The 12,158-nt window shown below is 60.2% G+C and overlaps 4 gene segments (V, D, J or C); all 4 read left to right on the forward strand.

Moving 5' to 3' along the window:
- Positions 1-1,930, forward strand: LOC132436375 (Ig lambda chain C region-like). The segment is given in 2 exon segments: positions 1-61; positions 1,474-1,930. Coding segments are annotated over 2 exon segments (384 nt in total).
- Positions 1,931-3,291: 1,361 nt separating this feature from the next.
- Positions 3,292-5,244, forward strand: LOC138413864 (Ig lambda chain C region-like). The segment is given in 2 exon segments: positions 3,292-3,367; positions 4,788-5,244. Coding segments are annotated over 2 exon segments (384 nt in total).
- Positions 5,245-6,608: 1,364 nt separating this feature from the next.
- On the forward strand, positions 6,609-8,561 carry LOC132436033 (Ig lambda chain C region-like). The segment is given in 2 exon segments: positions 6,609-6,684; positions 8,105-8,561. Coding segments are annotated over 2 exon segments (384 nt in total).
- Positions 8,562-9,937: 1,376 nt separating this feature from the next.
- LOC132436421 (Ig lambda chain C region-like) lies at positions 9,938-11,866 on the forward strand. The segment is given in 2 exon segments: positions 9,938-9,998; positions 11,410-11,866. Coding segments are annotated over 2 exon segments (384 nt in total).
- Positions 11,867-12,158: the final 292 nt, after the last annotated feature.

Below are 12,158 nucleotides of genomic sequence, written 5' to 3' on the forward strand. Positions count from 1 at the left end.
ATGTTCGAGGCTGTGTCACTGTGTTATGTGCTCGGCGGAGGGACCAAGCTGACCGTCCTGGGTGAGTCTCCCCCTTCCCCTCCTCTTCGGGGTCCACGGTGAAATTTGGGCAGATTTTCTTGTCTTTTCCCTCCTGTCTGGGGCTGGAGTCTCACTCTCCGGAGCCTGTCACCTTCACCCTCTAGGCTGTCCATTGCCCCCAAGCCTGTCATTCTTCACAGAACCTGGTGGGCATGGTAGGGACAGGCTCAGTGACCTTCCTGCCACCCCTCGCTCTTCCCATCCCGAGCCTTCCCTCCAGGCCCTGTTTCTCTGGATGCTGGGATGTCAGCTCCCTCCTCAGGGTGCCCAACCCCAGGGTCTGAGGACAAGGGAGGGACTGAGGCCCAAGGAATGGGGGTCTCAGGCTGGGGCACTGGGTCCAGGGATGTGGGAAGGACACTGGAAAGAGCTGGACAGAGCATGGGTGTCATCCTGGGATCTTTCTGCTCAGGGACCCAAATGGGGGCTAGTGAGGGACCCCAGAGCCAGGGGCCTTGGAGAGTGGAGGAGGGAACAGTACACGGGGGAAGGGTAGACGAATGTCCCGTTGAGAAGGTGGCTTCAGGGTGCTAGGTCCCCATCCTCCTCCCAGCAAGCAGGTCACCCCAGGCCGCACAGATCTCAGGACACTCGGGCCTTAAGGGTCACCGCACCCAGTTACACACTGGACGTGAGCCCCTAGCTCAGACGCCCAGCGTGGGGACTCCTCATAGGGACAGATGACAGGAACTGACCTGGTCAGGCAGACAGATGTCCCAGGACAGACAAATCCCCAGCGGGACTTCACAGGTCAGGGGACCCCTCAGAGCAGACACAACCCCAGGCTCAGAACACAACGTTCACCCACATGGAAACTCTCATTTGCGGGACTCCCTGGACCCCAGCCCTGGGGCTGACGCTCCCTCCACCCTGGCAGCCCTGGAGGGGTCTCTGTGGTCTCTGTGGCAGCCCTAGAGGGTTGGGGGCTGCGAGGCTGGTGTTAGGGGGACTGTGGGCAACAAAGCCCCCTGCAAAAGCGAAGAGAGCCTGAATGGGGGACAGACAGACGACCTGTATGAGGACACCAGACGAGAACCAGGGGCAGATCTCAGACAGACAGATGCCCAGGACAGACAGAGGAAAGAGGGGACCTCAGGGTGGACGGCAGGCAGCACCAGGGAGCAGAGGGTGGGATGTGGTTTATGGGACGTGGGAGCCTGAGGAAGAGATGGAGACTTGCCAGGGAGCCCCGAACTCCCAGGAGTCGGGCACTGAGGATCCCCCGACAGAAGGTGAGCGACCCCAGCCATGGCTGCCTGACCTCAGGGGAGCAAGGGCCCGCCTGGGATCCATGCGCTGGACTTTGGGCACCTGTGCCCGCTTCTCCTGAGGTCAGGGGCTCCCGCGATGGACGCTGCCCCAGTGACCTCCCGTCTCTCCCTCACTTTGCAGGTCAGCCCAAGTCCTCGCCCTCAGTCACTCTGTTCGCACCCTCCACTGAGGAGCTAAGTGCCAACAAGGCCACCCTGGTGTGTCTCATCAATGACTTCTACCCGGGCAGCGTGACGGTGGCCTGGAAGTCAGGCAGCACCACCATCACCAAGGGCGTGGAGACCAGCCAGCCCTCGAAACAGAGCAACAGCAAGTACGCGGCCAGCAGCTACCTGGCCCTGACGGCCAGCGAGTGGAAATCTTATGAGAAGGGGGTCAGCTGCCATGTCACGCACGATGGGAAAACCGTGGAGAAGACAGTGTCGCCCTCCGAGTGCTCTTAGGTCCTGGTCCTCACATCCTCAGGGGACTGGAGCCACAGGACCCCTGGAGGGTCTACCCACCCACCCTGGTCCCCCCAGCCCTTCCTCCTGCACCCAATCAACTCTCAATAAAATGTCCTCATTGTCATTCAGAACTCGTGCTCTGCTCGTTTTTCTTTCTGCATTTGGTGTCCTGAACTCAACCATCCTCAAAGGGGAACAAAATCCTCTTATCCTTTAAGAAATCAAGATAGAGGATGGAGTCTTGGGACTCTTGTGAGGAATGGTTTCACTGTCACCCAGGACCCCCCCCCCCCGCCCCCCAGAGAACATTCGAGAACAGGGAATTGGGTCGCTGCAGGAATGGAAGTCTGTCCACCCTCCCTACCCTCCTCCATGTTTCCTCCTCCGTGTGGACCACCTCCACACCTGATTGTCCCGGTCACAGTGTTTGGTTGCCAGGGCCCCCAGGACAATACCTCAGCTCCCTTCCCTGGAATCCTCAGCACCACATTCTGGATTGTGTCGCCCTCAGGAGTCCGTCGGCTCCGTAGATGATGACCCACCGATTCCACGTGTCCTTTTGCTCAAAACCCACCCCGGTAATTCCGCATGACCTCGTCCTAGAGTTCCCACCCCCCTCATGGCACCTCCTGCTCGCACCTCCCTAGGGAAACAGCCCTGTGCCCCTCCCCCAGGCCTGCCGGTCACACTCTGCACAGGACCCACAGTCCCTGACCCTGGTCACTCATCGCACACTCCCTCTAGACAGTCCTCCTCCCACTTGTGTCAGGAGGGTCCCGACTGCCTTCAAGGCTCCTGGGACGAGGCCAGCTCTGCTCTCACCAATCTCTCGGTGGCCAGCCCACCACCTACCCACCACAAATGCCAGTGAAAACCATGTGAGTGGTCGATGGGGCCATGAGTCTAACGTCAAGTTTCGGTCTAGGACGGTGCCGTGGACTTGACTGTGTACTGATTCACCATCTTAGATCTGGAATGAGATCTCAGATCAGTGAGATTATTGCTGTAGGAGCTACACAGGACAGGGACCCGAGTGGTTAGAAAGGCAGACACACACACAGACACACACGCACATGCGCGCACACCGGCACACACACGAGTTACTGCAAACTTGACCGTGTTGGACCTGCCTCTAGGGCACTGGAGCCTCCAGAATCCCTGTGGCCTCGCTCTGCAGAGAGCACAGCTCCATCCCCTCAGGGTGCTAAACAGGCTCCTCACCCTCCCACCATGACGCCCCCCACGCTACTGACCAGGGGACCCCACCTCCTCCAGGAAAGGAAGGTCCCTGGGATGTGATGTGACACCCAGATGTCTCTCCTGCACCTCCCATGCCTGGGGAAGGATGGAGCCCCGCTTCCCAGGGCTGAAGTTGCTGGTGGGGTGAGGTCCCCCCTCATCCTCCCCGAGGACAGACCAGCCCCCATGACAAGGAGGGTGGCCCTGGGGCCTCTGTGCAGCTGCAGGTGGGCCTGGGCAGGGGGTGGAGGGGGTGTCAGGAGGGTTTATGTTCGAGGCTGTGTCACTGTGTTTTCCGTTCGGCGGAGGGACCAAGCTGACCGTCCTGGGTGAGTCTCCCCCTTCCCCTCCTCTTCGGGGTCCACGGTGAAATTTGGGCAGATTTTCTTGTCTTTTCCCTCCTGTCTGGGGCTGGAGTCTCACTCTCCGGAGCCTGTCACCTTCACCCTCTAGGCTGTCCATTGCCCCCAAGCCTGTCATTCTTCACAGAACCTGGTGGGCATGGTAGGGACAGGCTCAGTGACCTTCCTGCCACCCCTCGCTCTTCCCATCCCGAGCCTTCCCTCCAGGCCCTTCTTCTCTGGATGCTGGGATGTCAGCTCCCTCCTCAGGGTGCCCAACCCCAGGGTCTGAGGAGAAGGGAGGGGCTGAGGCCCAAGGAATGGGGGTCTCAGGCTGGGGCACTGGGTCCAGGGATGTGGGAAGGACACTGGAAAGAGCTGGACAGAGCATGGGTGTCATCCTGGGATCTTTCTGCTCAGGGACCCAAATGGGGGCTAGTGAGGGACCCCAGAGCCAGGGGCCTTGGAGAGTGGAGGAGGGGACAGTACACGGGGGAAGGGTAGACGAGTGTCCCGTTGAGAAGGTGGCCTCAGGGTGCTAGGTCCCCATCCTCCTCCCAGCAAGCAGGTCACCCCAGGCCGCACAGATCTCAGGACACTCGGGCCTTAAGGGTCACCGCACCCAGTTACACACTGGACGTGAGCCCCTAGCTCAGACGCCCAGCGTGGGGACTCCTCATAGGGACAGATGACAGGAACTGACCTGGTCAGGCAGACAGATGTCCCAGGACAGACAAATCCCCAGCGGGACTTCACAGGTCAGGGGACCCCTCAGAGCAGACACAACCCCAGGCTCAGAACACAACGTTCACCCACATGGAAACTCTCATTTGCGGGACTCCCTGGACCCCAGCCCTGGGGCTGACGCTCCCTCCACCCTGGCAGCCCTGGAGGGGTCTCTGTGGTCTCTGTGGCAGCCCTAGAGGGTTGGGGGCTGCGAGGCTGGTGTTAGGGGGACTGTGGGCAACAAAGCCCCCCGCAAAAGGGAAGAGATCCTGAATGGGGGACAGACAGACGACCTGTATGAGGACACCAGACGAGAACCAGGGGAAGATCTCAGACAGACAAATGCCCAGGACAGACAGACACCCAGTGGAAAGAGGGGACCTCAGGGTGGACGGCAGGCAGCACCAGGGAGCAGAGGGTGGGATGTGGTTTATGGGACGTGGGAGCCTGAGGAAGAGATGGAGACTTGCCAGGGAGCCCCGAACTCCCAGGAGTCGGGCACTGAGGATCCCCCGACAGAAGGTGAGCGACCCCAGCCATGGCTGCCTGACCTCAGGGGAGCAAGGGCCCGCCTGGGATCCATGCGCTGGACTTTGGGCACCTGTGCCCGCTTCTCCTGAGGTCAGGGGCTCCCGCGATGGACGCTGCCCCAGTGACCTCCCGTCTCTCCCTCACTTTGCAGGTCAGCCCAAGTCCTCGCCCTCAGTCACGCTGTTCGCGCCCTCCACTGAGGAGCTCAGTGCCAACAAGGCCACCCTGGTGTGTCTCATCAATGACTTCTACCCGGGCAGCGTGACGGTGGCCTGGAAGTCAGGCAGCACCACCATCACCAAGGGCGTGGAGACCAGCCAGCCCTCGAAACAGAGCAACAGCAAGTACGCGGCCAGCAGCTACCTGGCCCTGACGGCCAGCGAGTGGAAATCTTATGAGAAGGGGGTCAGCTGCCATGTCACGCACGATGGGAAAACCGTGGAGAAGACAGTGTCGCCCTCCGAGTGCTCTTAGGTCCTGGTCCTCACATCCTCAGGGGACTGGAGCCACAGGACCCCTGGAGGGTCTACCCACCCACCCTGGTCCCCCCAGCCCTTCCTCCTGCACCCAATCAACTCTCAATAAAATGTCCTCATTGTCATTCAGAACTCGTGCTCTGCTCGTTTTTCTTTCTGCATTTGGTGTCCTGAACTCAACCATCCTCAAAGGGGAACAAAATCCTCTTATCCTTTAAGAAATCAAGATAGAGGATGGAGTCTTGGGACTCTTGTGAGGAATGGTTTCACTGTCACCCAGGACCCACCCCCCCCCGCCCCCCAGAGAACATTCGAGAACAGGGAATTGGGTCGCTGCAGGAATGGAAGTCTGTCCACCCTCCCTACCCTCCTCCATGTTTCCTCCTCCGTGTGGACCACCTCCACACCTGATTGTCCCGGTCACACAGTGTTTGGTTGCCAGGGCCCCCAGGACAATACCTCAGCTCCCTTCCCTGGAATCCTCAGCACCACATTCTGGATTGTGTCGCCCTCAGGAGTCCGTCGGTTCTGTAGATGATGACCCACCGATTCCACGTGTCCTTTTGCTCAAAACCCACCCCGGTAATTCCGCATGACCTCGTCCTAGAGTTCCCACCCCCCTCATGGCACCTCCTGCTCGCACCTCCCTAGGGAAACAGCCCTGTGCCCCTCCCCCAGGCCTGCCGGTCACACTCTGCACAGGACCCACAGTCCCTGACCCTGGTCACTCATCGCACACTCCCTCTAGACAGTCCTCCTCCCACTTGTGTCAGGAGGGTCCCGACTGCCTTCAAGGCTCCTGGGACGAGGCCAGCTCTGCTCTCACCAATCTCTCGGTGGCCAGCCCACCACCTACCCACCACAAATGCCAGTGAAAACCATGTGAGTGGTCGATGGGGCCATGAGTCTAACGTCAAGTTTCGGTCTAGGACGGTGCCGTGGACTTGACTGTGTACTGATTCACCATCTTAGATCTGGAATGAGATCTCAGATCAGTGAGATTATTGCTGTAGGAGCTACACAGGACAGGGACCCGAGTGGTTAGAAAGGCAGACACACACACAGACACACACGCACATGCGCGCACACCGGCACACACACGAGTTACTGCAAACTTGACCGTGTTGGACCTGCCTCTAGGGCACTGGAGCCTCCAGAATCCCTGTGGCCTCGCTCTGCAGAGAGCACAGCTCCATCCCCTCAGGGTGCTAAACAGGCTCCTCACCCTCCCACCATGACGCCCCCCACGCTACTGACCAGGGGACCCCACCTCCTCCAGGAAAGGAAGGTCCCTGGGATGTGATGTGACACCCAGATGTCTCTCCTGCACCTCCCATGCCTGGGGAAGGATGGAGCCCCGCTTCCCAGGGCTGAAGTTGCTGGTGGGGTGAGGTCCCCCCTCATCCTCCCCGAGGACAGACCAGCCCCCATGACAAGGAGGGTGGCCCTGGGGCCTCTGTGCAGCTGCAGGTGGGCCTGGGCAGGGGGTGGAGGGGGTGTCAGGAGGGTTTATGTTCGAGGCTGTGTCACTGTGTTTTCCGTTCGGCGGAGGGACCAAGCTGACCGTCCTGGGTGAGTCTCCCCCTTCCCCTCCTCTTCGGGGTCCACGGTGAAATTTGGGCAGATTTTCTTGTCTTTTCCCTCCTGTCTGGGGCTGGAGTCTCACTCTCCGGAGCCTGTCACCTTCACCCTCTAGGCTGTCCATTGCCCCCAAGCCTGTCATTCTTCACAGAACCTGGTGGGCATGGTAGGGACAGGCTCAGTGACCTTCCTGCCACCCCTCGCTCTTCCCATCCCGAGCCTTCCCTCCAGGCCCTTCTTCTCTGGATGCTGGGATGTCAGCTCCCTCCTCAGGGTGCCCAACCCCAGGGTCTGAGGAGAAGGGAGGGGCTGAGGCCCAAGGAATGGGGGTCTCAGGCTGGGGCACTGGGTCCAGGGATGTGGGAAGGACACTGGAAAGAGCTGGACAGAGCATGGGTGTCATCCTGGGATCTTTCTGCTCAGGGACCCAAATGGGGGCTAGTGAGGGACCCCAGAGCCAGGGGCCTTGGAGAGTGGAGGAGGGGACAGTACACGGGGGAAGGGTAGACGAGTGTCCCGTTGAGAAGGTGGCCTCAGGGTGCTAGGTCCCCATCCTCCTCCCAGCAAGCAGGTCACCCCAGGCCGCACAGATCTCAGGACACTCGGGCCTTAAGGGTCACCGCACCCAGTTACACACTGGACGTGAGCCCCTAGCTCAGACGCCCAGCGTGGGGACTCCTCATAGGGACAGATGACAGGAACTGACCTGGTCAGGCAGACAGATGTCCCAGGACAGACAAATCCCCAGCGGGACTTCACAGGTCAGGGGACCCCTCAGAGCAGACACAACCCCAGGCTCAGAACACAACGTTCACCCACATGGAAACTCTCATTTGCGGGACTCCCTGGACCCCAGCCCTGGGGCTGACGCTCCCTCCACCCTGGCAGCCCTGGAGGGGTCTCTGTGGTCTCTGTGGCAGCCCTAGAGGGTTGGGGGCTGCGAGGCTGGTGTTAGGGGGACTGTGGGCAACAAAGCCCCCCGCAAAAGGGAAGAGATCCTGAATGGGGGACAGACAGACGACCTGTATGAGGACACCAGACGAGAACCAGGGGAAGATCTCAGACAGACAAATGCCCAGGACAGACAGACACCCAGTGGAAAGAGGGGACCTCAGGGTGGACGGCAGGCAGCACCAGGGAGCAGAGGGTGGGATGTGGTTTATGGGACGTGGGAGCCTGAGGAAGAGATGGAGACTTGCCAGGGAGCCCCGAACTCCCAGGAGTCGGGCACTGAGGATCCCCCGACAGAAGGTGAGCGACCCCAGCCATGGCTGCCTGACCTCAGGGGAGCAAGGGCCCGCCTGGGATCCATGCGCTGGACTTTGGGCACCTGTGCCCGCTTCTCCTGAGGTCAGGGGCTCCCGCGATGGACGCTGCCCCAGTGACCTCCCGTCTCTCCCTCACTTTGCAGGTCAGCCCAAGTCCTCGCCCTCAGTCACGCTGTTCGCGCCCTCCACTGAGGAGCTCAGTGCCAACAAGGCCACCCTGGTGTGTCTCATCAATGACTTCTACCCGGGCAGCGTGACGGTGGCCTGGAAGTCAGGCAGCACCACCATCACCAAGGGCGTGGAGACCAGCCAGCCCTCGAAACAGAGCAACAGCAAGTACGCGGCCAGCAGCTACCTGGCCCTGACGGCCAGCGAGTGGAAATCTTATGAGAAGGGGGTCAGCTGCCATGTCACGCACGATGGGAAAACCGTGGAGAAGACAGTGTCGCCCTCCGAGTGCTCTTAGGTCCTGGTCCTCACATCCTCAGGGGACTGGAGCCACAGGACCCCTGGAGGGTCTACCCACCCACCCTGGTCCCCCCAGCCCTTCCTCCTGCACCCAATCAACTCTCAATAAAATGTCCTCATTGTCATTCAGAACTCGTGCTCTGCTCGTTTTTCTTTCTGCATTTGGTGTCCTGAACTCAACCATCCTCAAAGGGGAACAAAATCCTCTTATCCTTTAAGAAATCAAGATAGAGGATGGAGTCTTGGGACTCTTGTGAGGAATGGTTTCACTGTCACCCAGGACCCCCCCCCCCCGCCCCCCAGAGAACATTCGAGAACAGGGAATTGGGTCGCTGCAGGAATGGAAGTCTGTCCACCCTCCCTACCCTCCTCCATGTTTCCTCCTCCGTGTGGACCACCTCCACACCTGATTGTCCCGGTCACAGTGTTTGGTTGCCAGGGCCCCCAGGACAATACCTCAGCTCCCTTCCCTGGAATCCTCAGCACCACATTCTGGATTGTGTCGCCCTCAGGAGTCCGTCGGTTCTGTAGATGATGACCCACCGATTCCACGTGTCCTTTTGCTCAAAACCCACCCCGGTAATTCCGCATGACCTCGTCCTAGAGTTCCCACCCCCCTCATGGCACCTCCTGCTCGCACCTCCCTAGGGAAACAGCCCTGTGCCCCTCCCCCAGGCCTGCCGGTCACACTCTGCACAGGACCCACAGTCCCTGACCCTGGTCACTCATCGCACACTCCCTCTAGACAGTCCTCCTCCCACTTGTGTCAGGAGGGTCCCGACTGCCTTCAAGGCTCCTGGGACGAGGCCAGCTCTGCTCTCACCAATCTCTCGGTGGCCAGCCCACCACCTACCCACCACAAATGCCAGTGAAAACCATGTGAGTGGTCGATGGGGCCATGAGTCTAACGTCAAGTTTCGGTCTAGGACGGTGCCGTGGACTTGACTGTGTACTGATTCACCATCTTAGATCTGGAATGAGATCTCAGATCAGTGAGATTATTGCTGTAGGAGCTACACAGGACAGGGACCCGAGTGGTTAGAAAGGCAGACACACACACAGACACACACGCACATGCGCGCACACCGGCACACACACGAGTTACTGCAAACTTGACCGTGTTGGACCTGCCTCTAGGGCACTGGAGCCTCCAGAATCCCTGTGGCCTCGCTCTGCAGAGAGCACAGCTCCATCCCCTCAGGGTGCTAAACAGGCTCCTCACCCTCCCACCATGACGCCCCCCACGCTACTGACCAGGGGACCCCACCTCCTCCAGGAAAGGAAGGTCCCTGGGATGTGATGTGACACCCAGATGTCTCTCCTGCACCTCCCATGCCTGGGGAAGGATGGAGCCCCGCTTCCCAGGGCTGAAGTTGCTGGTGGGGTGGCGTCCCCCTTCAGCCTCCCCGAGGACAGGCCAGCCCCCATGACAAGGAGGGTGGCCCTGGGGCCTCTGTGCAGCTGCAGGTGGGCCTGGGCAGGGGGTGGAGGGGGTGTCAGGAGGGTTTATGTTCGAGGCTGTGTCACTGTGTAATGTGTTCGGCGGAGGGACCAAGCTGACCGTCCTGGGTGAGTCTCCCCCTTCCCCTCCTCTTCGGGGTCCACGGTGAAATTTGGGCAGATTTTCTTGTCTTTTCCCTCCTGTCGGGGCTGGAGTCTCACTCTCCGGAGCCTGTCACCTTCACCCTCTAGGCTGTCCATTGCCCCCAAGCCTGTCATTCTTCACAGAACCTGGTGGGCATGGTAGGGACAGGCTCAGTGACCTTCCTGCCACCCCTCGCTCTTCCCATCCCGAGCCTTCCCTCCAGGCCCTTCTTCTCTGGATGCTGGGATGTCAGCTCCCTCCTCAGGGTGCCCAACCCCAGGGTCTGAGGAGAAGGGAGGGACTGAGGCCCAAGGAATGGGGGTCTCAGGCTGGGGCACTGGGTCCAGGGATGTGGGAAGGACACTGGAAAGAGCTGGACAGAGCATGGGTGTCATCCTGGGATCTTTCTGCTCAGGGACCCAAATGGGGGCTAGTGAGGGACCCCAGAGCCAGGGGCCTTGGAGAGTGGAGGAGGGAACAGTACACGGGGGAAGGGTAGACGAGTGTCCCGTTGAGAAGGTGGCCTCAGGGTGCTAGGTCCCCATCCTCCTCCCAGCAAGCAGGTCACCCCAGGCCGCACAGATCTCAGGACACTCGGGCCTTAAGGGTCACCGCACCCAGTTACACACTGGACGTGAGCCCCTAGCTCAGACGCCCAGCGTGGGGACTCCTCATAGGGACAGATGACAGGAACTGACCTGGTCAGGCAGACAGATGTCCCAGGACAGACAAATCCCCAGCGGGACTTCACAGGTCAGGGGACCCCTCAGAGCAGACACAACCCCAGGCTCAGAACACAACGTTCACCCACATGGAAACTCTCATTTGCGGGACTCCCTGGACCCCAGCCCTGGGGCTGACGCTCCCTCCACCCTGGCAGCCCTGGAGGGGTCTCTGTGGTCTCTGTGGCAGCCCTAGAGGGTTGGGGGCTGCGAGGCTGGTGTTAGGGGGACTGTGGGCAACAAAGCCCCCCGCAAAAGCGAAGAGAGCCTGAACGGGGGACAGACAGACGACCTGTATGAGGACACCAGACGAGAACCAGGGGCAGATCCCAGACAGACAGATGCCCAGGACAGACAGAGGAAAGAGGGGACCTCAGGGTGGATGGCAGGCAGCACCAGGGAGCAGAGGGTGGGATGTGGTTTATGGGACGTGGGAGCCTGAGGAAGAGATGGAGACTTGCCAGGGAGCCCCGAACTCCCAGGAGTCGGGCACTGAGGATCCCCCGACAGAAGGTGAGCGACCCCAGCCATGGCTGCCTGACCTCAGGGGAGCAAGGGCCCGCCTGGGATCCATGCGCTGGACTTTGGGCACCTGTGCCCGCTTCTCCTGAGGTCAGGGGCTCCCGCGATGGACGCTGCCCCAGTGACCTCCCGTCTCTCCCTCACTTTGCAGGTCAGCCCAAGTCCTCGCCCTCAGTCACTCTGTTCGCGCCCTCCACTGAGGAGCTCAGTGCCAACAAGGCCACCCTGGTGTGTCTCATCAATGACTTCTACCCGGGCAGCGTGACGGTGGCCTGGAAGTCAGGCTGCACCACCATCACCAAGGGCGTGGAGACCAGCCAGCCCTCGAAACAGAGCAACAGCAAGTACGCGGCCAGCAGCTACCTGGCCCTGACGGCCAGCGAGTGGAAATCTTATGAGAAGGGGGTCAGCTGCCAGGTCACGCACGATGGGAAAACCGTGGAGAAGACAGTGTCGCCCTCCGAGTGCTCTTAGGTCCTGGTCCTCACATCCTCAGGGGACTGGAGCCACAGGACCCCTGGAGGGTCTACCCACCCACCCTGGTCCCCCCAGCCCTTCCTCCTGCACCCAATCAACTCTCAATAAAATGTCCTCATTGTCATTCAGAACTCGTGCTCTGCTCGTTTTTCTTTCTGCATTTGGTGTCCTGAACTCAACCATCCTCAAACGGGAACAAAATCCTCTTATCCTTTAAGAAATCAAGATAGAGGATGGAGTCTTGGGACTCTTGTGAGGAATGGTTTCACTGTCACGCAGGACTCCCCCGCCCCCCAGAGAACATTCGAGAACAGGGAATTGGGTCGCTGCAGGAATGGAAGTCTGTCCACCCTCCCCACCCTCTTCCATGTTTCTTCCTCTGTGTGGACCACCTCCACACCTGATTGTCCCGGTCACAGTGTT

This window comes from Delphinus delphis, chromosome 13 (assembly GCF_949987515.2).
Source record: "Delphinus delphis chromosome 13, mDelDel1.2, whole genome shotgun sequence".
NCBI lineage: Eukaryota > Metazoa > Chordata > Mammalia > Artiodactyla > Delphinidae > Delphinus > Delphinus delphis.